This window comes from Nicotiana tabacum, chromosome 6, assembly GCF_000715075.1.
Source record: "Nicotiana tabacum cultivar K326 chromosome 6, ASM71507v2, whole genome shotgun sequence".
NCBI classification, from domain to species: domain Eukaryota; kingdom Viridiplantae; phylum Streptophyta; class Magnoliopsida; order Solanales; family Solanaceae; genus Nicotiana; species Nicotiana tabacum.
In genome coordinates this window covers 148,117,328-148,143,829 of record NC_134085.1, presented here as the reverse complement: position 1 = coordinate 148,143,829, position 26,502 = coordinate 148,117,328, and the positions used below count along the sequence as shown (strand labels likewise).

General features: G+C 36.2%; 1 protein-coding gene across 1 annotated transcript; it reads left to right on the top strand.

Moving 5' to 3' along the window:
- The first annotated feature begins 22,259 nt into the window (after positions 1 to 22,259).
- Positions 22,260 to 24,347, top strand: LOC142182101 (zinc finger BED domain-containing protein RICESLEEPER 2-like). Its single transcript, XM_075256032.1, has one exon. It carries the CDS (start codon positions 22,260 to 22,262, stop codon positions 24,345 to 24,347), a length of 2,088 nt encoding a protein of 695 aa, XP_075112133.1.
- Positions 24,348 to 26,502: the final 2,155 nt, after the last annotated feature.

Below are 26,502 nucleotides of genomic sequence, written 5' to 3'. Positions count from 1 at the left end.
CAAAAGTGCTTTTCAGACTGATGAGCCAAACACAAACTGCTTCTCTCCAAAAGTACTTTTTTCAAAAGCACTTTTGAAAAAAACACTTCTCAAAATAAGCTGATTTCTCCAGCTTGGCCAAACAGGCTATTAATCTCTAAAATATTTGACTCGACATGAATTTTTTAATTTTAAATGTATTATAAACTTGAGATATTTAAAATTAAATTATTTTTAAATAGTATAAATTTATCGTTTAAACGAACTAATTAGAAAATAGTGCGAAATGAAGCCACAGGTTACGGCATGAATGGGCCAGATAAGGCACGACCCAATCTGGTGCCAGATTTGGTTTGGAGCTTTTTGTCTTGACAAAAAAAAGAGAGCGGTGACCCACTTTGCTTCCTCATTCACGTGCTTCTCCTATATCATGATCTATGAACTCTCCTGACTTTTAAAGTTAACGGTTTAATTAAATCCCCAAGATTATAAGTTACAACTCCCGTCTCTTTTCTTCTATTTTATTTTCTCAATATATATTTCTTTCGATAGCGAGCCTTAAAGCAGCAACAAAATTATTTCCATTTAACTTATAGGTCGCGAGTTTGTGCTTTAGAATCAACAACTGATAATTGCATTAGAGTAGATTGGTTAGCTTGCACTGATACATAGTATTAATATATTTACACTATCAGTATGTATTGCTTATTGCGAAAAATGGTGCAGTCTCTTTGACATGACGAGATAGGTCTATCAAGATAGCAAGAAGACTTTTAAATGGGGTTGCTATTTGCTAAAGATGATAAAAAGTAGCGACATTTCTTGAGATTTTGCATTGCTTTTGGGTAGATTTTTACTTTATTTATGGAGTAAGAGATAAGTAACTACCCACTACTCAATTATTCCTACAGACAAAGAAATCCGTGCATGTTTTCTGTTTAACGAGAACTCGAGAAGGATCAAATCAAAATGACAAGCATCTACCCTCAACTCTGCCCGTCTTTTCTTGGGTTTTAACTATTCAGTATCTAAATTTCATTAGCCCATTAATATTAAATTTAAAAACTTCTTGCCAGGTGCTTCTGTATTTTCATAGCTTGTATTAAAAATATTTGATTAAGAATAAAGGGATCGTATCTTGTCTGATATGATATGACTGGTACTTTAAGTTTTACCTTTCTTATATGGCCGTTACTCCGTCTTTTCTCTTGGAGATTGGAGCTTTGATTGAGAATGAGGCTGAATTGCTAGACGCCTAAACCCTTCGATAAAGACGTAGATTCACGGGGAAGAATAAAAGTGGCAAGGGCCAAATATTGTATAGCTGTAATTAGCGTCACAGAAATGCAAGTAATTTTTTGGAATTGTCTAGTTACGTGACCCAATTCCTGATGCATGCACTTTTGAATTTGTTTGAACCAAATATGTTAATTTAATAATTTAAATATTGACCTTGAACTAGTTTATGATACTGCTACCAGTTCACAATACGTCATGTTATGATAAGGAAGCAACAAGAAGCTAAGATGATACCATTTCTTGATAATCTTCCTTACACTACTAGAAATTCGGTAAATACCGATCAAAAAAATCGACAATTTTGATCGGTTATGACCAATTACCATTTAACAACAAAAATGCGACCAAATACGCTTGGACACCATTTTGATGGTCGTTTTAAATGCCGACCAAAGTTGGTCGGAAATTACCGACCAACGTTGGTCGGTCAATTAAATTAAAAAAAAAATATTGCAAAAAAAAAAAAAAAAACTGATCAAAGTTGGTCGGTATTTTAATTATGTAATCAAAAGATTCACCATATGAGAATCGAACCGGGGTGTGTACTGTGGTAGGAAACCACTAGATCATTGGTGCATTTTGTTTTAAGATTGTCTTTTTTATTTATTTATACTCTTTATTTGTATTTTCACGCAAAATAACCGACCAAAGTTGGTCGGTTTCTTGAAAAATGAATTTCGCGGGACTCAAAAATAGTTTCCCCCATTTTTGCACCAAAGAAAACCGACCAAAGTTGGTCGGTTTTCATTAAAAAAATTAAAAATTAAAATATTTTAAAAAATTGACCAACTTTGATCGGTTTTTAGCCGGTTTTTGACCGATCAAAGTTGATCGATTTTTCTTGGTCGATTTTTGCTGAATTTCTAGCCGTGCTAATAGAATTGAAATTATTGACGTACAATATCAACAATCAAAATAGTGATAAAATTTTCTAAGCAACTAGGAGAAACAATTAAAAAAAAAAAGAGAGAGAGACGATGAAGGCACTTGGAAAAGTACAAGGAAAATGGCTCGAAAGTCGAAAGTACTGGGTATAATATACTACATATGGGTTTAATTAATTAACCACCGGTTACAATATATATAACTCAAAAATATGATCTCAAAATTAATTTGGTTATAATTTACAAACCCAAACATATAAATTTAGCAAGTAGTGCTTCCTTTCTCCCAACTATGACCACTTTTTAAGATCGTCAACTAAAACTAGTGAAGTGTGAGTAAGATTAGCGGTAGAACTACGATTATATTTGAACTTAATGAATTCTAAATTCTGGAATAACGACATTAAGTGTTAGTAGTTGGAGTTTAAATTTAATTTTGTATACAAATTTAGTGGATTTCTTATACAAATATGGAATTTGGACTAAGCTATTGGATTCAACCGAATTCGTAGGTAACATTATATATTCGCCCTTGAGTAAGAGAATATAATATTATACTAGCTAGAGTATGTGTTTTCAGGTAACTGCATGGTAAAAATATTTTTTTAACAAAAAAAAAAGAAAGATCTTTCGACTTGAATTTGTTGGTGTGAAACAAACCAAATAACAACCAAACCAACTGATTGTATTAACTTAACACTAATTGAAATTACAAAGCAAATGCTAATGTAGTGAGGACAGTGCAACAAAAATCTAAGAAGAAAGGGGAAGAGAAATAGACTGATACAGATTGGGGATGAGAACAAAGATGAGAAGCAAAGCTACATTTGACAACTTCAGCATAAAGAATGCTCTAGGCCCTCTGCTATACTTATAACTAGTTTTCTCCACTGCACCTTCACGCATTGAGTGCCTTCAAAATGGGTCCCACACATAAATTCAAAAATTTATCTTCCACCGAGTGACTCATTGAGTTCGCAACATGGTGTCACATACATCTTTTAATGTGCCATGTGTTTAACCAAAAATCTGAGTCTTTGGTCAAAGCTAGAAAGAAATTCGGGTTACTGATAATCAGGAGACAAAAATAAAATATTTTTGAGAATGAAGGTAAAGCAGTAAATAGTTTTGTATTTCAGTAAGATCTCAATAGTATTTCCTGTCCTTACAGATGTTGAGTCTCTCCCCTTTTATAGTTGATTCTAGGAGAAGATATAATGCCTTTGTCTTAATGAGGCAATTATGAGCAATAAATGATATTTAAAAGAAACGTTACACAATCATTTCTGTTTAATTCAGATTCTCTAATGTATTTGACATTTAATGTTGTATTTAAACTCTTTTACGTCATCAGATTCGTATCTTCAACTTCTTCTGATCTTTGATCTTTAAACGACTCGAATAGGTACGAGACTCGTACCTACTTTAGTAACGGTCCACACCTATGTTGCTTTCTTTTCCCCTTATCTGTTGTCGCCCGTGCCTCTTGGCTATTTATTGCGTTTTGACCTTTTGACCAGTCCACGTGTCATGACACGTCATCTTCAATATTCAGACTCAGTTTTTTTCCAATACAGATAGTCCCCCCACATTCCATTTATTTATCCATTAAATATTTGGGAAGTGGACCTTCACAAAAAGGGAATTTTTTGCTCTAATCAATGCTATGACAGTACTGACGCCCCAATTGTCTTTTCTATTTAATGCTCTGCACACGTGTCACCTTCCGATTGGTTTTGTAATTCTGCAGCCTTTTTCCAAGGTTTATTCATCCCTTATATTCACGAAGCGATAGTTGCCTTTATTATAGGCTTTCCATCATTACACTTCTTTGCTTGACGATTGCTATTATATACATATATATCCTTTTTCCCTTTGTCCTTTTCTTCATAAACCCTTAACAAATCCTTTACTCTCTATTTCTACTCCTTTCTCCTTGAGTTCATCCTTTTCTATGCAATGGCATCTCCGAATCCTAACCCTAAAAGAATCCCAATTCTTGATAGCTTCCCCAATGTCCCTGTAAGACATAGAAGAGGAAGAGGAGGCAGACTTCGTAGCCTAGGATCCGTTCGTGGTGGTGCCTCTGGTTCTGTCATGCCTTCTTCTAGCTCCGGTACTATTTCCAGAGGTTCTATCACTAAGAAATCTTCCTCTAAAGGTAAAGAACTTCCTGAGCCTCTTCAAGAGCCTTTAGTTGAGGAAATAGTACCCAACGACCTATCTTTTGAGAATGATAGGAAATCTCTTCGTGAGCAAGTTGTCAATTTAGAGAAAGCTGACAATTTTCCTTCTTTAATCACTGAACCTTTGGTTTCTATTGTTCGAAAAGATTGCAACTGGAGAAGTGATTTTCGTATAGTAATCCCTAATCCAAATCAAAGAATATCTTCTTTTAGGATTGGATTTTCTTTTGTTTATACTTACCCCTTCACTTTGGGATTTATTCCTGCTATTGACCCAGTCATACTTGATTTCTGTCGTTTTTTCAAAATTTGTTTGGGACAAATTGGTCCCCTTGTATGGAGAACAGTGGCTTGTTTGAGGTATTTATCTGTTAAAGCCGGTGTTGATTTTTCCTTTCCCCACCTTATTCATCTTTACCACCCCAAGTTATTTCGCAATGGAGTTTTTACTCTAACTGCAAGAAGTAAAAGGGTCTTAGTAAGCCCTGAAGATGACAAGGACCGCGGGTGGTACACTCGTTATGTTGCGGTACACACAGTTGATTTGGTGGGTGAAACAAATATCCCCTTCCTTGAGAAGTGAAACTTTGCACGTGAGTTTTTTTTACTTACCGTTCTTACCTCTTAAGAATTTCAACTTCTTTTCTAATTTCATTCTTTTTTGCTTTTTTATAGTAATCATGGGAGATGTGGAACCCATTCCTAATTTCGTGGTTGGGTAGATTTAATCATGAAAGCCATGCCTATGGAGGCGAGAACGTGGAAATCCATTTCCAATTTACATGGTTGGAAAGTGAAAACTCACGGTATGGATCTCTTTATCATTTTTCGTATGACAAGTCCTTTATTTTTCCTAACCTTTTTTTTAAATCCTTCTTTTTGTCAGGATTTGCTATTCGAGGAATGACAACCGAAGTGGCTACTGCCCTTCGAGCCTCTTCTGGTACTTCTCTTTCTGTGGAGAGAACTCAAGCTAGGTTGTAAATGAGGAAAGTTGTAGAAGAAGATTCTGAGGACGATGAAGACGAAGACACCTCTTTGATAGCTAGACCAAGAGCCAGGAGACGCATAGTTTTCGAGAATGAAGTTGAAGTTACCCCTGTCTGTGCCTCTCTTACTGAACCAGTTCACATTCCCTCTGAAGATGAAACCACTCCGAGGGACACCAACGAATCTATTCATCGTCTCTTCGTTGGTGGTTTTGAAAGTGGAGAACTAGGTCCAGTTTTAGATGAAGTTCCTCTTTCTTCCTCTGTTCCCATTCCTTCTTTTCCTGCTTCTTTACCTACTTCTGCTCCCTTACCTGCTTCGAGTCCTATGACTCCTGTTATTTTCACTTCTTCTACCACTCTTCCTTCTATAGTTCCCCCTTCCTCTGTTCAATATACAGAGGAGGGTTCTAGTAGCAGAAGTTTGGCTATGAGGAACGTTACGCTTAAAGTTCCTGCTAACAACAACCTTTTAAGGAAGTCTGGTGGAGCAGATGACTGGCTTAGGCCTTTGATTGGAGATATTGAGAAGAAGAAGATGGACAACCATAGCTGCTTAACTTTGATGAATTATATTGTTCATTCTACTTTGAAGGTATTCTTCCTTCACTTACTAACAAGTTTTTTTTTTTTTAAAAAAATTCTTATTTCTATGAATTGTCACTGCAGGCTAACCTCATTGGTACAGAATTGATGGGAAGAATTTCCCTTCTGGAAAAGAAAGCCCGTGAGTCTGAAAAGTCTATCCACGAGGCTGAGGAAATAGCCAGGGGAGCACAGCTAGAAGCAGCCAATTGGAAAGAACAGTTTGAGAATGCTCAGGGAACTATAGAAGAATTGCTAGAGAGTAGAAATCTCCTGGAGCAACAAAAGCGAGGTTTGACTTCTGAGCTAGCAGTTGCTAAGGCTTCTTCAAGCCAATTTGAGAAAAATAAGGAGCGCATTGAGTGTTCATTTCAGAACAACTATCAAATTGTAGTGAAGAGATCAGAGAACTTAAGGTACTCTTGGCCAAGAAAGAAGAGTATGCAGGGGAGTTAGTGCAAAGCTTGATTCAAGCTCAAGCTGATTTAAAAATCTCTTCTGATAAGGTACGTACCTTAGAGAGTTCTCATGCCTCCCTTGAAGCATCCCTTGAATCCTCTTTAGCTGAAAATCAAGTGTTAAAGAATGATCTTGCTATGTGGGAAAGGGAGTATGAACTTCTTGAGGAGAATTTTAACATAGAGGTGAGTTGGGCTTTTCTAAACTCTCGTCGTGATGCTTTAATGGAAGCCAGTCAAGAAAACTTTGATTTAAACTCAGAGTTGGCCAAAGTTTTAGAGACCATTGAGAGAACCCAACAACCACTTGACTTTCCTTCTCCGTCAATTGAAGCTCCCGTGGCTGAAGAACCTTTAAATGAAGAAGCCGTTGCTATGGCAGTTGAAGTTGAAAATGTTGCAATTCCAGCTTCAGAGGGTGAAACTTCTATGACTCAGTCTGTGGAAGTTGAAGCTTCCGTGACTCTTGCTTCCCTCGTTGATTCTAACATTTCAAGCTCAATTGAAACCGTTCATGTTGCTGCTTCTTCAGAAGTTGCCACCGTGCCTATGGCTGAAAGTGAAATTAATATTGCAACTTCTGATGTGCTAACCCCTTCAATTGGATGATGGTTTTATCCCTTAGCTTTTAAGGGATTTTTTGGTGAAAGTCCCCAGTTATCATAATGGGGCACTTGTATAAACTTTTATTGACTAAGTTTCTACTTAGTCTTTTTAATTATATTAAGAAGTTTTGTTAGTACTTCAATGTGTTCTATTCTTGCCTTTTCCTTACTTATTTAGGACTTATAGAATAGTTTAACATTTTTATCCTTTGAAAATACTTTATGATTCTTCTCATGACTTATTAACACGAGGTTTATAAAAGAGGTCCCTTTTATTTTATCGACACTTAATGAAGAAGACGTCTCAACTTCACAATGGTGTTATAATACGATGAAAGAAATAGGAATACACATGTTTTGTATGAAACAACTGTGACAAGTTTTATTCATGAACTTTAACAAGTTTTTTACATGTATTAAAATCCATCTATGACTTTCTTATAACTGTTTTTCTTGTAACAGATTTTTACAGCGGTGAAATAAACAAGGTTTTTCTTCATAACCTGTTTTAGTACATAGCTTTTATGAGTTTGAGAGATGACTCTATTGTTCTCATGGGAAAAACATTATGATGAATGTCTTGTGTTTGTTGAACACGATGATGAATGCTGAAGACTTCGTAACTTTTTCTCAACACTTGTCTCTTTGTGGCCGACTTTTGTTCGATATTCGTATCTGTTTATCTACACATATCTGTGTATAATATGTAGTCCCCCAAGTGTTTGAGCGGTGAAGTATGAAGCCTCGAGCACTTGTTTATTTCTTTCTATTTGGTCCTTTTCCTGAAACAGAAAAAGATACGGGACTCGGAGGTGTGATTATAGATGAAGACTGCCTAACTCGTGTGTATTTCCATCAGATTAATTGTAACCCTGGGCTGGGAATTTTAGAACACTCCATTTTGCCTTACAGGTCGTGACTCATCATTTGGCACGAGTTGGGGTTTTTGCCTAGCATCTAAAATCGTTAGTAAAACTTTAATAATTCAAAAGAAAAAATTTTAACATGGCGATACCTGACCGTGGGTACTTTTTCAGAAGTAATACCTCTTTAAATGGACGGCATTCCAATGTGAGGGTAAAACTTTGCCGTCCATTGTCTCCAACTCGTATGCTCCTTTTCCCGCAATGTCACGAACTTTGTATGGTCCTTCCCACGTTGGACTTAGCTTTCCTGAATTAGCAACCTTTGCAGATTGGAACACCTTTTTAAGCACGAAGTCCCCAATTTAGAAAAATCTGAGGCGTGCTTTCCTATTGTAATATCGTTCAATTACTTGCTTTTGTGCTACCATTCTTATCAATGCAGCTTCTCTTCTTCCTTCAAGCAAATCAAGGTTGACCCGCATCTCTTCATCATTAGATTCATCCGTTGCCCGAACGTATCGTGTGCTTGGTTCACCTATTTCAACTGGAATTAAGGCTTCCGCACCATAAACCATTGAAAATGGTGTTTCTCCAGTGCTTGTTTTTGTCGTTGTACGATAAGCCCATAATACTCCAGGTAATACCTCAGGCCAATTACCTTTTGAATCCTGTAACCTCTTCTTCAAGTTGTTGATAATGACTTTGTTAGTGGATTCCGCTTGTCCATTACCCACTGGATGGTATGCGTAGACGTTATCCTTTTAATCTGCCAACTTTGAAGAAATTTTGTGATTTGAGCTCCTATGAATTGTGGTCCATTGTCACACACGATCTCCTTTGGTGCTCCAAAGCGGCATATTATATTTCGCCATATGAAGTCTTTAACTTCCTTCTCTCGTACTTGTTTAAATGCTCATGCTTCTACCCATTTAGTGAAATAATCTGTGAGTACAAGTAGAAACTTTACCTGACCTTTTGCTTGTGGAAGTGGACCTACGATATCCATTCCCCATTTCATAAAGGGCCACGGGGCTATAACAAGGTGTAGTAACTCAGCTGGTCTGTGCATATTATTGCCGTATCTTTGACATTTATCACATTTGGACACGAAACTGTTTGCCTCTTCTTCCATCTTAGGCCAATAATATCCTGCTCGAATCAATGTTCTTACCAGTGATCTTCCCCCTGCGTGATTTCCACAATGTACTTCGTGCACTTCCCTCATCACATATTCTGTTTGAGAGGGTCCGAGACACCGTGCTAGTGGTCCACCGAACATCTTTCGATAAAGATTTCCTTAATAAAAACAATATCGAGCGGCTTTTTTGCGAAGCGCGTGAGCCTTCCCTTTGTCAATAGGCACGGTTCCGTGCTGTAAAAAAGCAATAATTTCGTTTCTCCAATCCCATGTTAGATGATTAAAATTTACCTCATTCTTATCAGGTTCGAGAACGGAATGAAATAAATGTATGACTGAAGCATTTCCGTCGTTTGCTACGTCAGCTGCAGATGCGAGATTAGCTAAAACATCTGCCTCCACATTCTCATCTCTTGGGATCTGCATTACCTTCCAAGTTTGGAATTGCTTAATTAGTTCCCGTACCTTTTCGAGATATTCTTGCATTCGAGTTTCCCTGGCTGTATAAGTCCCCAACATTTGATTGACCACGAGTTGAGAATCACTCTTGATTATAATTTGTGTTATGCCGAGTTCTCTTGACAATTCCAAACCTGCAATTACAGCTTCGTACTCTGCTTCATTTTAGTTATAGAATGAGATTTTATAGCTTGCCTAATAATTTCACCCGTAGGTGGTATGAGAACTATACCCAGACCTGCTTCTTTTATATTGGATGATCCATCAGTGAATAAAACCCAAGTCCCTGGGTTTGCACCATTAAAAACTTGTAATTCTTTTTCTGCTTCTAAATGCATCCCCTGACTAAAATCAGCCACGGAATCAGCTAGTACTTGAGATTTTATAGCGGTCCTGGGTTGATAAATGATTTCGTATTCACTTAGTTCTATAGCCCATTTTGCTAATCTTCCTGACCGTTCGTGTTTATGCAAAATATTTCGAAGCGGAAAAGTAGTAACTACAATAATGGGATGACATTGAAAATAAGGTCTTAATTTTCTAGATGCCATGATCAAAGCTAATGCTAACTTTTCTAGCTATGGGTATCGTGTCTCAGCATCTAATAAGGACTTACTTACATAATAAATAGGAGATTGTTTACCTTGGTCCTCACAGACTAAAACATGACTTACCGCAACTTTAGATACAACCAGATAGATGAGAAGCTTTTCTCCCACCTTTGGTTTTGCCAATAACGGTGGTTTTGACAAATAAGCTTTAAATTTCTAAGGGCTTGTTGACAATCTTCATTCCATTCAAAATGATCTTGTTTTTTGAGTGCAGAGAAAAACTTAAAACACTTTTCTGAGGATTTGGAAATAAATCTCCCCAAAGCTGCAATTCTTCCCGTTAATCTTTGAACTTCCTTTTTATTAGTAAGGGTATCAGGGATTTCTTCTATTGCTTTGATCTGAGAAGGATTTACCTCAATACCACGGTTAGAAACAAGAAAACCCAAAAACTTACCTGACGCAACTCCAAATGCACATTTTTCTGGGTTGAGTTTCATATTAAATTTTCGCAAAATTTCAAATGATATGATCATGAGACTGCTGGGTTTTAACGAGCATATCGTCTATATATACCTCCATTGTCTTTCCTAAATATTCTTGGAATATTTTGGTGACCAACCTTTGATAGGTTGCCCTAGCATTTTTGAGACCAAAAGGCATTACTTTATAATAGTAAGTCCCCCTGTCTGGGATGAAAGAAGTTTTTTCTTTATCACTAGGGTCCATTTTAATTTGGTTGTACCCTGAATATGCATCTAAAAACTTAAAAGTTCATGTCCTGCAGTTGCATCAATTAATTGATCTATATGTGGTAAAGGAAAAGAATCTTTTGGACAAGCTTTATTAAAATTTGTATAATCTACACAGACTCGCCACTTACCATTTTTCTTAGGTACAACAACTGTGTTGGCTAACCAATTAGGGTACTTTACCTCGCGGATTGACCCAATTTTTAATAGCTTTTGGACCTCATCTTGAATCACCTGGTTTTTGAAAGCCCCTTGCTTTCTTTTCTTTTGCTTTATTGGTGTAAAGGATGGGTCTTCGTTTAATTTGTGAGTCATCACATCCGGTGGTATCCCTGTCATGTCAGCATGGGACCAAGCAAAATAGTCCACGTTAGATTTTAGAAATTCAATTAACATACCTCGCATGTTTGAGTTTAAATTAGCTCCAACATAAACTTTCCGTTCAGGCCATTGCTCAAATAATATCACAGCCTCGAGTTCTTCGATGGTTGTTTTGATATTTTCATTCTCCTCAGGTTCTTGAATTGTATCAGGTCTCGAGTCTAAATCTGTTTTCTCTCGCTCAGTTGAGGTTTGATTGCTGACACCTTCAACTGTTTCCTGTAATTGCTATTTTTCTTTGTCTACGGAACTCGTATCTGTTACAGTGTTGATACTCCTTGCTGTTTGTTGATCCCCTCGAATTTGACAAATCCCTCACGGTGATGGAAATTTAATAACTTGATGTAGAGTTGACGGAACAACATCCATATCATGGATCCAAGGCCTCCCCATGATCATATTGTAGGCCATTTCCATATCAACTACATGAAATTTAGTTTCTTTAACAACACCTGCAACAAAAGTTGTTAGAATTACCTCTACTTTTGTTACCACACTTGAATTGTCGAAGCCTGACAAGGTATGCGCCTTGAGTATCATTTTGTCTTCAGCTTGCATTTCACATAATACCTTTAGTAGTATAATATTTACGGAACTCCCTAGATCAATCAAAACTCGTTTTACATTAGTATCATGTACAAGTAAAGATATTACTAGTGCGTCATTATGGGGGATGATCACTCCTTCGGTATCTGCATCATCGAATGAAATACTTTCATTTTCTAAAACCTGCCGTACCCGTTTCCCGTGTGTAATTGTTACTTTAGAAACCTTGTTGGAAGCTGTGTAGGTTATGCCGTGAATATCTTCTCCCCCACTTATCACATTCACTGTTCTCTTGGGTGAAGGAGGCTTTGGTGGCTCTTGCCTATTTTTCGTATAGGCTTGTTTACCTTTTTCACTAAATAACTCAGTGAGGTACCCTTGCTTCAATAGATGGTCCACTTCACTCTCCAAGAATCTACATTCTGAAGTTTTGTGCCCGTGATCATTGTGGAATTCGCACCAATGATCTGGATTGCGTCTATTTGGATTTGACCGCATCTCTTTTGGCCACCGCACCTTATCTCTCATACTTCTCAAAACAGCCACAAGCTCGGAGGTAGTGACATTAAAGTTATATCCGCCGAACCGTGCCTTTAATCTTCTGTCATTATCTCGCGACTCTTGTCTGTTCCGATCATTTCTGAATTTCGATGAATTACCAGAGTCCCTATTCCTCGATTTTTGATCATATTGCTGGCTATCTTGTTTTTACCGCGGGTCTTTTCCTACAGGTCCCATATATGGATCGTACCTGTTTTTACCTGATCTTTTTTCGGTTTCTGATCTTCTGGAACCACCCCTTTCTTCATGATGAAACTTAGGTACAATATCTTCTTCAATTCGCAGCTTCGTACTATACCTGTTGTAAACATCATTCCACGTGGTTGCAGGGAATTCTCGAAGGCTTTCTTTGAGTCTTCTCGTGGCTTCAGAACTTTTGTCATTTAAATTACTTGCAAAAGCTATTGCAGCCCAGTTGTCAGGCACACGGGGTAGAGTCATTCTTTCACGCTGGAATCTATCAACAAAGTCTCTGAGCAACTCTGAACCTCCTTGTTTGATTTTGAAAATATCTTCCATTCTTTTCTCAACCTTTTGTGCTCCCGAATGTGCTTTAATAAAAGAATCTGCAAGCTCAGCAAAAGAATTTATAGAATTTTCAGATAAAAGAGAATACCAGGTTAATGCACCCTTGGTGAGTGTTTCTCCAAATTTCTTGACTAGTACTGATTCAATTTCTTGTTTGGTCAAGTCGTTGCCTTTTACGCCTGTTGTAAATGCAGTCACGTGGGTCTGTAGTACCATCATATTTCGGGATGTCAGGCATTTTAAACTTTTTCGGAATTGGAAGGAGAGCATCACTTGGCTTCCAAGGTTGTTGTGAGTATTTATCCATGTTAACTCCTTTTATTACAGGCGGAACTCCAGGGATTTGCTCAATACGTTCATTTTGTTCCTTAATCTGTTTCTGCAAGGTTAGTACAAAATTTTGCAAATAGGAATTATTTGAATTACCTGGTTCCCCTTCACTGGTGATTCCTCCATTTCCAGAATTAACAAGACCAGAACGGGGATTCTTCAATGTATTATTATTAGGAGTTGATGTGGGTGGTGCAGCAGGCAATCGACTAAGTAGAGCTTGAAGAGCTTTGCCGACCTGTGCATCAATTAGCTTTTGTAAAGCTTCATTTGTACCACCTTCAAAGTGTTCAGATTGTTCCTGTTGATCAGCACGTGATTCAAGAGTGCCTTCATGAGATTGACGTGGTGAATTTTGAGGGGAGGGAACCACTTCAATGTTATGTAAATCTCCTTGATTTTGATGGATTTGATTTTCAGGGTTTCCCAAAGTGTTTTCATTGTTATTGTTGGTGTTGTTGTTTGACATGGTGATAACAATGGACAAGATGTAGCTTAAAAGAAAAGATTATCAGATTCCCGGTAACGGAACCAATTTGTTTAACTAAAAATCTGAGTCTTTGGTCAAAGCTAGAAAGAAATTCGGGTTACTGATAATGAGGAGACAAAAATAGAATATTTTTGAGAATGAAGGTAAAGCAGTAAATAGTTTTGTATTTCAGTAAGATCTCAATAGTATTTCCTATCCTTACAGATGTTGAGTCTCTCCCCTTTTATAGTTGATTCTAGGAGAAGATATAATGCCTTTGTCTTAATGAGGCAATTATGAACAGTAAATAATATTTAAAAGAAACGTTACACAATCATTTCTATTTAATTCAGATTCTCTAACGTATTTGACATTTAATGCTGTATTTAAACTCTTTTACGTCATCAGATTCGTATCTTCAACTTCTTCTGATCTTTGATCTTTAAACGACTCGAATAGGTACGAGACTCGTACCTACTTTAGTAACGGTCCACACCTATGTTGCTTTCTTTTTCCCCTATCTGTTGTCGCCCGTGCCTCTAGGCTATTTATTGCGTTTTGACCTTTTGATCAGTTCACGTGTCATGACACGTCATCTTCAATATTCAAACTCAGTTTTTTCCCAATACACCATGAGCCCATGATTAAGAGATGAGCTAGGTGGGAGGACAATGTGGTAAAATATGATATAAGCAATTCGTAAAAATATTCAAATCAAATCAAGAGGCAACATGTTAGCTAACAGAGACCACCCCAAAACCACAATACATGCACACATTATTCTTTCAAAATGGGTCACTTTACATCAGTATGTACGCATGATTCTTGTTTTAATATTTCCACAAACCACAAGTTGAATTATTCATTACTTTTGGAACAAGAGATTTTTATCCCTTTCAAGCAAAAAACTAATACTCCTATTAATAATGGATGGGCCTCATATCACCCAGATTTCGGACAGTAAACGAGAAAAATACACATGGGACCAATAAACACGGTACTTGGGGTGACAAATAATGACAATACAAATTGCAAGGCATATGTCATGGTGAAATATATATAGAACAAGGACAGAGCAATAACTATGAGAAAAAGTCCTTGCTTAACGATTATGACTTCTCTTTGTATCCAGCTTTTTCTAAAAGAGACCCACTTATGGGCAGAGACGGATTCAGAATTTTAGGTTTATGGGTTCTCACAAAAATTTCGAGTTAATATACAATACTAACTGGATGAACGGAGTGGGTTCTAAGCTAAATATTCTTAAACATTTAATGTATTTTTCAATATAAATACAGGTTCTAGACAAAAGCTACTGGGTTCACGGGAACCTATAGCTATTAAACTGAATCCGCCCCTGCTTATGGAGCTTCCTCTTTAATATCTTCTTTATGATTTATTTATAACTCTCGAATCTTAGAATCCCATAGATAGAAATCTAAGTTTACTAAAAAGAAAATGTTACGTTATGTTAGTGTGTTATTTTATACTTAAACAAATTCGAAAGCTAGTTGGATTGAACCAACAATCATGCAGGTTTCAAATTAGGGCAACAATGCGAACTGCAAAAGCAGAAGCCAAAGTTCTCAAAATCCTGGGTTTTCTCACATGTCGTTTCCTGCCTTTTGCTTTAGGACAGAGCAATATATAACTACAAGAGCTGATGCTTAATGAATTTTAGCTGCTCTCTGCATTCCGTTCCCTCTAGGCTTTAACAATGTTGGGTTTTTTTGGCTTAGCGTGGTGTGCATGAAAAATTGAGGGAAATGAAAATTTTGAAAAAAATTCTTTTACAAAGTAACTTTATCTCTCGTTGGAAAAAGTAAGGAAATTTTTTACACTTATATAGAGAAGCACTTCTTCTGACTCTTAAAGAAAGGCAAGTCTCGCATCGTCGTCGTCATTGCTCGACTCGGATTTAAATTTGAATTTGGTCAAATAATCTGATTAATTGATTAACTTTTTTTGGATAAATAAATAAGTATATTTGTTAATATTAACATTTTATGACCGTTTTCGTAACGGTAATTTAACTTTTCCCTCATTTTATTTCTTGTAGTTTTTCAGATCAGCCACTGGTGAGGCCTTTTTCGTAAACAGCCACTAGAAAGGATACAACTTTTGAGTTGCACTTTTTGAGTAATTACTCAACCTGTTGGCTGTATATATTTGGCCATTCCTTACGATTTTTCTACGGAAATTTTGAACTCTCCTCTTCCTTTCTGCACTTCAAATAAAAGTGTGATTTTCTGCCGCTATTTGTGTTCGTTAGTAATTGGTGTTTGAACTATCATCACACTCACACCAGTGAGGTTGATGCGTTTTATCCTAAGAGGATATAATCCTAAAAATTCAAAAGGGGATTAAGTTTCTCAAAAACACACTGTGGAATCAGTGGCTTGAATTTGTATCTTTCTCTCGTTTATGTTTATGTCTTAACATTTCAGAATTAATCTTCGAATACAGAAAGATAACAAAAAATGGCCCGCTTAATTGGAGCTTTCCTCTCTAATATCTTCCTTAGTTTTGTTCACAACTTTCAAACGTAAAAATTGGGCGTCCCTTTTTAACCTGTAGCCACTTTGTTTTTTTGTTTGCACCCGTTTTCGTTTTTTTGTTAAAAGCCTTTAAAAAAGACGATTTTGTCCTTCTTTATTAAAAGACTACTTTCTCTCCAAGTATATGCTAGTCCTTTATGTTAAAACTAGAATTTTCTCAAAGGAAGCTAACAGTACACCTATGTTATTTCAAGGAACAATGCAAAGTCGTTAAGCACATTTTAGGACTTTTCAAGAACCAAAAATGGGAGGAAAAGTTGATTTCATCACCAATAAATTCACTTTCATATTTTCTTTTCTTCTAGCACTACAGAAGGATGATCTTAAAAAGCCTTTGCCACTACCTCTTTATAGCGAACATGCATGGAAGAATTCACTGGAAAGAGAATCTCCATCTTTTTCATGATTGATTATACCTGTGATTGCACGTTCCCACGGTGTCGAAATATACTGCGAGCCATTTTGTAACTGGTGAACTTCAGCTTTAGGAGCTGAAGTTTTTGTTTTTGTAATTGGTGAACTTCAGCTCTAGAGCTGAAGTTTTTGTTTTGTAACTGGCGAACTTCAGCTCTAGAGCTGAAGTTTTTATTTTGTAACTGGTGAACTTCAACTTTAGGAGTTGAAATTTTTGTTTTTGTAACTGGTGTTTGTTTTATAACTGGTGAACTTCAACTCTATAGCTGAAATTTTTGTTTTTGTAACTGGTGAACTTTAGCTCTAGAGCTGAAGTTTTTGTTTGTAACTGGCGAACTTCAGCCTTCTTAGAGTTGAAGTTTTAACTAACTTTCTATATGATTCGAACGTTGAAAGTATTAGATGGAAATACTGGTGCTCACTAACTTATGTAATCCTCTTGGTCAGATTCCTCTAATTTGGTATACTTCTTAAATACCAAATTGATGAACTAAAATCTTTCTATCTCCACAGCCCATGTCAATTACTAGAACATTTTCACAATCAGCGACTTCAGAAAGGAGTGGCCTATCGGATTGAGGGCAGATATAACTTTGAGGGATAGTAGAGTGGCGGATTCCGCGGGACAAAACTTTTGTTTCCATGGAATATATCTGGCTATCCAAAGCATATGAAAAAAAAGGGATTTTTCGTTTTGGAAGGGGTATAATGATCATATTATTACAGATTTTTTGTTAGTTGGCTACAAATCAATAGTTTTTAAAAATAGGGTACATGTTAAAAGGCGGCATAAATATAGAGTATGGCTGCAAATCGCCCCTCTTAAACCTCGAATCATCTTCCCGTATACTTTGGTTTTACATTCTGGGAAACGTATGTCTTTTCAGCCTTCTTCAGATAAAACCCAATAAATTTTGGACCACTTTTTGACATTGGGCCCAAAACAGGAAACTGTCGACGATAACAAATTTCTTTTAAGTTATTAAATGCTTTTCTTTTAAACTAATTGAAAGTAAGAAAGATTTATTATGAGACGGCAGATGATATTGATTAGTAATTAAGTTGTCTCCACGGAATTGCCGACAATTACTTTAGGTGAATGCCACAAAGTCATGAAATTATGAATTTAATCGGGTCATTTACTTCTGTACCCAGTTTGGGGTCACAATTGTATTTACACACACTTTGCACAAAAATTTACAAGCCTACTCACTTTAGGATCAATCTCAGACTTATCGAGTATGAAATTAAAAAATATTAGTTTAAGTGTAATGTATTTAAGATTAAATAGGTCTGAAGTGTAACAAACACTTTCATGCACTTAAGGTCAAATAGGTCTGAAGTGAGAGAAATTATATTTCAGATGTATTTAAGGCCAAATATGTCTGAAGTGTCAATGTTTTCATGCACTTAAGACTTAAGACACCAGTAGGTCTAAAGTACAAATTGCCCCGAAAAAATATATTTGTTCAAATTTTAACAATCCAATATACGATTTAACAATTAAATCTACTTTAAATGAGCTCACATTTGAAACATAACCTCCAAATATCATCAAGAACAAACCCCAATCATCAATTTGTCAAAATAAAAATAAATCCCCATTTTGTAATTAAGGAGGAGGAGAAGAAGAAGAAACCCTCAGCGGTAGTAAAGCATAAAATACCACAATAGCTCACCACTATAAAACCCCAAAATATACATTAAAATATGCTCACAAATACTATATGAATTCACTATCACCTTTATTTTCACGGAAGAAGAAGGAGGAGGAGGAGGAGGAGGAGGAGAAGGAGGAAGAGAAAAATGTCTGAAGTTGTCTAAACTTTTAGTACTAGTTAAAAAAAATTAAAAAAGTGGGTACATGTTAAATTGGAGCGATCAAATAGGATGCCCCGTGCAATTTAACAAATTTAATAAAACCTTTTTGGGCCTAATTTTTCATTTTTCTCAGACAATTTCCAGTATATATTTATATATATACATGAAAGCTAGTAATCGAGCCATTGGCGCAACCAATCTCCAAATGAAATTTCCATTTAGTAAAAGCTTGACGTTTTCCAACCTTCAATTCCCACCGGAAAAGAAGGACCAAAGTAAAATTGCAAAAGTAAAGCTTGCTGTTCATGTGAACTGGGGATTATTACAAAGTAAAATTTGATCATGTAATTAGCGAAATAAAGATCTAGAAACGATGCACACACCCAAACTTGTAGTTGATGATAGATATCAAGGAGGAATTTTTTTGTCACGTTCAAAAGAATAAGTGAATAATTTTGAGCTGAAATTTTGTAACTGTAGTTTTGAGTCTCGTCTAAATACTCACTAAACTAATGAGGATCGATACATATAATCAATAATAAAAGCTCCGTTCACGGTACATAAAAGACCGTCGTCGGCCATTACCTTGACCAATTCCTTCTCCCAACTTGTTTCCTCGAAATCATCCTCACAGGATAATGGTCAAAATTACTAACACCTTCCTCCTTATTAGTCGGACTCTATTATGAATTCCTGATCACATTCTTTATAGGCCCTCTTATCTCTTCCTTTTCCGAGCTTTGCTTATGGTAGAAGATATCAACAACAATATATACGGAGAAAATCGGGCCCATGGTACACTCTGGTTTCCGATAGGATAAACCGAGTTCGAGGCATGATGACAACGGACCGGAATCAAGGTAAGGGTATCATCGAGTCAGAATTCGAGAGCATAGCGCTCGCCCTCAAGAATATCGAAGTCAAGATTCGGGATCAGTCCAAACCCGAAAGTCTTCAAGAACATTGTCAAGCAATCAAGCACGACCAACAGAAGGCCGTAATATTCGTGACCGGCTGGATATCACGGCGTGAATCTCGGCACATATTGATAAGGAACCGGCAATCGGTTAAAAAGAATTTTTTTTTTGCCTTTTATGGAATTGAACCTAGAGTATAATTCCTCTATTAAATAAAGGGGGTGGGGAGGGGGTATGATAATTCATTAGACACATTGTAACACGCATGCAAAGCAATATACTACGATTTTCTCCGTTATTAACTCTTTTTCTTGTCCATCAGTGCTAGCCATTGCGAACCAAAATCGGGGTGAATATTTCACTACGACTGGAATCTTCCTCCTCGTGTGGTTTGTATTCATTATATCTTTTTCACCAATATAACTCAATTTATCGTTTTGTATCAAATTAATTTGCGTATTCTTAAAACCACTTACAAATTTAATTATTATGGGACAACTCGTAATGTTCATATCGATTTATTATGCGCCTCTGCATCTAGCATCGGGTAGACCTTATATAATAACTGTCCTACTCTACCATATCTTTTGTTTTATTTGGTTTAGAATAACACACTGGATCTAGGTCGTTACGATACTTAAGTCTCTAATGTCAAAAGAAGGAATGAACAGTTTTAATCCTCTCAACAATTTCCTTTCAAATTCATAACAGGAAAATTAGAAACACAAGTGGCATCTAGTCATAGTATAAATTTTCGTCGTCGTCATTCATAATAGTACACAGAAGTAGCGCATATACAACCAAGGAAAAATTAAGAAAAGTAAAACAGAAGTACAACTTGAGAGCAATAAATTAAAAGGATCAGGCTTTGAAGCACGTCCACAAGTAGTGGTGGTGGTGGGCGGCGTTATCTTTGTCTATGATACCCTCAACGTAACGAAACTCCTCGACATGACAAGGGATATTAACTGGACCATTGTGATGAAATCCGTACTCTTTCTCTGCTTCTTTCAACAACTTGGTGAAGAGGGGATGATTAATGTGCATTACAGGTATTACGAACTTTTGTTGCTCCTCTCCTTGACCTACCAACACCGTAACACAACCTCTTGGGATGTCCCTCAATTCATCCTTTTGATGATGATGATGATGAAGGTGAAACGGCACATGAACATGGAAATTCAGATGATGGCGTTTTTCTCCGCTCCCCATCCCTGCTGAGATTAATTAATAAGATCCAACCAAAGTTTTTCTTTTGAGTTTTTGTGAGGCAGAATATGTAATGTATTGAAGGAAATGTTAGAAGAAGAGGAGAGAGAAAGGCCAAGGATCAGAAGAAGAGATGGCTAAATTGAAGAGGGTGAGGGAAGAATCTGTTAAAGATCTCGGAACGTTGCTCATAATATATTTATTTATGAGGTATAATTAAGAATGGTTTGAATTTGATATGTTGTTGAATGGGAAAGAGATGGCTATTTATGCAAATTGGCAGAGGTGGATTTGAGGAATATGTCAATAACTCTTCACCGACTCTTGACGCATAAGAATAAGAATTAGAAGGTGCGTTCCAGATAAGGAGGAGACTCGTTTTGTATGTATATCTACATGGCATAGGGAGGTTTAAATGTCCTCCCCTGGTGACGGCTGGCCACAATTTAAGGGAAGTGGTTGGGTTGGGTTGCGTTGGGTTTCGTTTGAATTGAATATCTGGACTTTTATCTCATGTGTTAAAGATTTGAGCAATTACCATGACCACTGTGAACGAATAGTAGCTTCTTTGTCTTTTCGGGATATAATTAATCTAGACGTGTCCATTATAAATTAATAGTAATTCTTTAATTTGTACAGGAAAAGATATATACATAAGATAATGTATTATTTATGCTGGGAAAGGAAGGACGTGTCAACCTTTTAAAGATTATTTTTATTAACATATCCTTTATTTTCAGGTAATTTTAATTCCACGTACTCGTGTGCTTGGATATAAATAAAAGTCTTTTCTAAAATGACTTACAAGCTGGAACTCACCTGGAAGTAAGAAAAAAGTGGCTGATTATAGAGACTGATTTCAAACCAAAACTTCTGGAAATTGTTAAATGGCCATGAAATTTTCTTTTGATTAGTGGTTGTTCTGAGTAGGGGAGGGCATATATCAGTTCGAACCGAAAAAACCGACTGAACCAAATTTTTTTAATTTCGGTTTCGGTTATTCGGTTTTTTCGATCGGTTTCAAATTAAAATTTTTAAAATTCAGTTTTTCGGTTCGGTCGTCGGTTATTGATTTATTTTTTTCGGTTAACCGAAAAACCGAATTATTAGTACATGGATTCTTTAAAATATATATTCCATACTTATATTGGCTAAGGCCCAATTTTAAGTTCCATAAAAATTAGCCCATCCCAAACCCAATTGCCCAAAATCCAAATACGCTAGGGTCCTTCTCAGTTCACTCATAAGCTCCTTTTCTTTTCTCATTCTTAGGCTAGGGCTTTTCTTTCTCCCTTCTCTTCTCAGTTCTCTCTATCGGCAGTTCCGCCCCCCAAATACGCTAGGGCTTCCATTGATACACTGGTGGTTTTCCCAAATACGCTAGGGATCTGTCATTGTCGTCAAATTTCTTGTGGCGGTAAGCTTAATTTTTGTTATATTTCGCTCATTTTTTTTTTGTGTTCTCTACTCCTCGCCGATCTTCTCTTCTTTCTCTCGTTTCAGTTTATTTTTTATTTTTTTCCTGCTAAAAGTTAGTATTTAAAGACTTAAAGTGCATGCAACATATATATTGTTGAAAGAAGTCTTGACTCTTGAATGTGATGTCCATTTTCTTGTAATATTTGTTGGTTTCAGTGTTATTGAGAGGTTCTAACTTGTTATTAAAACAAGAAAAGCTCACTGCTCAGTATTTTATTGTTATGCTTGTATTCTTTTTTGTAGATGGAAGAAAATGGAAGTAAGGTAAGCGAAACCTGCGAAGGTGGGGGTTCAAATGATAGCATACCTAATTGAAGGTCTCAGGTCAGACAGTCCTGATGAAACTCCAAAGAAAAGGAAAGCGATGCAACCTAGATCTGATGTTTCGAAACATTTTGAGAAGTATGATGATCCTAGTGGAGCTAAAAGAGCAAAATGTAACTACTGTCAAAAAACTTATGTTGTTGCTACGAAAGGTAATGGTACTACATCAATGAACAATCATCTCACTAAGTGTCCCAAAATGCCCCGTAGCATGAAAAATAGTCAAACACAAATCAGTTTTCTACCAGCTTCAAATGGGGCAAATGAAGGGGTGCTTACCACTTGGAAATTTGATCAAGCACTTAGTAGGAGAGCTTTAGCTCAAATGATAATTTTGGATGAACTGCCATTTAGTTTTGTTGAAAAGGAAGGATTTAAGAAGTTTATGGGAGTCACAATGCCTCAATTTCAAATTCCTTCTCGTAGAACATTGACAAGAGATTGTTATGAACTTTATTGTGAACAAAGACATAGTTTGAAGAAGTCCTTCAATGAAGCACGTCCTAAAATCTGTCTTACAACAGATACTTGGACTTCTATTCAAAGAATAAACTATATGTGTCTTACTGCTCACTTTATTGACAAAGATTGGAAATTACATAAAAGGATAATAAACTTTTGTCCTATCTCTAGTCATAAGGGTAATGATATGGCATCGACAATTACTAATTGCTTGCTTGATTGGGGTTTGAAAAATGTATTTACTATAACTGTAGATAATGCTAGTTCCAATGATGTCACAGTAAGAGAAGTGTCTAAACAATTGACTACTTGGGGAACTAATATAATAAATGGTAAACACCTGCATGTTAGATGTATGGCTCACATACTTAATCTCATTGTACAAGATGGGTTGAAAGAAATTGGTGTTTCTATCAAGAGAGTTAGACAAGCTGTGAGATACATTAGACAATCTCCCGCTAGGATTAGAAAGTTTAAAGAATGTTGTGAATCTCAAAAGTTAACTTCCAATAGATCATTATGCTTAGATGTTTTAACTCGATGGAACTCTACATACATGATGTTAGACACAACACAACAATTTGAGCTTGCCTTTGACAAATATAGTTTCTTTGATATTGGATTGTTGTATCATCTTCGTACCTATGTATGTGAAGATGGAACTAGTGCAGGTGATCTCACAAGTGCTGACTGGGATAATATGAGAACAATGGTAAAATTTCTTGAAGCTTTTTATTTGCTTACTTTGAGGGTCTCTGGTTCTATTTATGTCACTTCCAATGTGCATTTTATTGCAATTTGTGAGCTTGATCTTATTTTGAAAGAGTGGGTGGAACATGAAGATACTAGTTTGAAAGAAATGACAAAAAAAATGAAAGAAAAATTTGCCAAGTATTGGGGTGAACCTGAAAAAATGAACAAGATGATCTTTATTGCATCAATTTTGGATCCCCGTAACAAGCTTGAATATGTTCCTTTTGCAATTGTGAGGATGTTTGGAGAAAAAGAAGGGAAAAAATTGATTTTAGAGGTGAAAAATTATATGGATTCTTTGTTTGATTATTATGTAAAAAATAATTCAATAGGAACATCATCTGCTTCATCTGGAAACACAACAACTACTGTCAGTGGTTATGGTAGCTTTTTGAAAAGAGGAACAATGAGAACAAAATTGGAATTTGAGAAACATAAGGAAGTGACCGGAGGTTTAGGTACTAAATCAGAGTTAGAAAGATATCTTGCTGAAGATCTTGAGCCTGAAACAGATGACTTTAAGATCTTAAAGTGGTGGAAAATCAATGAGCCTAGATTTCCCATTTTTGCGGAGATGGCTCGTGATGTATTAGCCATTCCTATTTCAAGTGTTGCATCTGAATGTGCATTCAGCACGGGAGGTCGCATTCTTGACTCGTTCAGGAGTTCGTTGACGCCTAAACTGGTGCAATCTCTTATTTGTCTTCAAGATTGGCTTAGAAGTGAACCTATTCCTATTAAAGTTGAGGAAGACTTGGAGTATCTGGAACAACTAGAACTTGGTAATTATTTTGTGTTTTGCCTTTATTATATTACAAATAGTTTACTTAACACTGATGCATGACAAAGTTTTCTTCAATATTTTCCTTAGATCTGGCTAATAGTGCAAAAGATTCAACTATTATTGACATATAGTGGCAACATGTACCATGTGTGGTAAGTTGATAGCCTTCTGTATATTTGAAGATATAACATTGATATACTTTATTATAAATCAATTGTGTTTTTGACCTATAATTATGTCTTTTGTTGCAAAGGTTTGATCATGGCGCCTAAATGGAAGTGATGCTGCAGTAAATAGACTTCACTTGTTTCATGCTACTTAATGTAATTATTTCTCTGGTTTTGAGACTTCAGCAACATGAAAAGTTTCTAACTTTTGGATTACTCTTTTGGTTATGTAATATGCTTGTACTAAACAATGGAAGCAAAGTAGCATAGATTCTAAGTTTTTTGTTCTCTCGTGGCTGTAAGCAGTGGCAGCAAAGCAGCATAGCTCTTTTGGTTTTTTGGTTGTGTAATGTAGTGCTCTTTTGGTTGTAACTACTAACTACTCCCTACTCCCTAGTTTATATTTGTTTTGTATGATTGTGGGATCTTGTATGGACCAAGTAGAGGTGTAATTACCAGCATCCTTTGGTTATGTACTTATGTTTGTTAGCAACATCAATTGTAAGGTCTCTTTTTATTAGGATGATTTGAGTAACATGGAACTCATACAAGATTTTTGTTACCAGATTTGAGTAACAGGGAACTCATACCAGATTGAGAAATCAATGTTTAAATTGATGTAATAAATTGTTCCTTTTTCGGTCATCTCATTCCCAGTTCAAAAAATCCAGGCTTAGACTGAACTTTATAAAATTAGGCCTAGTGTAGTAGTGTTTGTTATATATGGGCTTAGCCTACATATAGTTTATGATTATGTAAATAAAAGAACAGATTTATGACTTAACACATTCAAAAAGTCCAAAATTTTGGAAACAACCAACAAATTAGTCCAATTATTAAGCAGAATAAGCCCAACCCAATATGATAATGTTCAAACCGAAAATCGACCCAAAGTAAACCGAACTAAAATTAAAAAACCGAACTGAACTGAACTTATTTCAGTTCGGTTTTGGTTATCATATTTACAAAACCGAAAACCAAATAACCGAACCAAATTTCTTCAAACCGAACCGAACCAACCGAACGCCTACCCCTAGTTCCGAGTCTTTCGCATTGGTAAAAACTTACATTGTGGTTAGATTACCTTACTCTTTGTTTTTTTCTTTCTTTATCATAATCAATCTTTAAAGTCGTAATAACTTTTTCCATTTCAACTATTTCTGAGTGTACATTCTTAGTACTCCCTCCAAGACTTTTAAAATTTGTGGTCCTAAACAAGTTAAAAAGGAGTTTAGAGTATCTGTGTGATTATAAAAATTTCTCATTAAGGGTAGAATTGGAAGTTTAAGCTAAATTGTTGCCAAATTTAGAAAAGTGTCATTTTTTATACAGACCAAAAAGGAAATAAGTTCACATAAACTGAAATGGATGTAGTAACATATATGTTGGGAATAAACCCCTAGAAAAATAATATTCACGGTAATAAAAGCGGAATAATAACGTAGCACCGAGATACAATAATTAACAAGAATAAAAGAGTAACAACGACACCAAGACTTTTACATGGAAAACCCTTTTGAATAAGGGAAACAACCACGGCCCTGAGAAGAGCAACTGATATCACTATAGCAAGGAATTTTACACTTTGTAGGTCCGAGTAAAATACTCAAAAGACCACTACAACACTCAAAAGAAATAACCCTCTTTTGATATTCCCACCTCACTACAATATCACTCACTCTCTATTTTTCTCACAGACTATTTTCTTATACCCTGTCCGTGAAACCTCACTCTTTCTTTCTAACTCTCATATATATTTTTTCCTCTGAGATTGGTGTATAAAATGAGAGCCGAAGCTCTTCTTTTATAGGCAGAACCTCACCTACTACGCTTGATATTTTTCATCTGCACGCCTGCCATATTTCACAAATGCAGAAAGAAACGTGGGCTGCTGCTAATCAAGGAAGGAAGATTTCTTCCTTGATTTATGGGATGGACCCCACAAACCTCCCCCTCCAGTCCCATTCACCTGAAGGAGGTAACACCGGAGGTTCTAGTTTGAGTGTATACCGACAAGTTCTTTGCATAGCTCAAACTTGTCTCTTGAT

Coding starts and splice junctions, on each gene's coding strand:
- LOC142182101 (XM_075256032.1), top strand. CDS start 22,260: ATGATAGCATACCTAATTGAAGGTCTCAGGTCAGACAGTCCTGATGAA.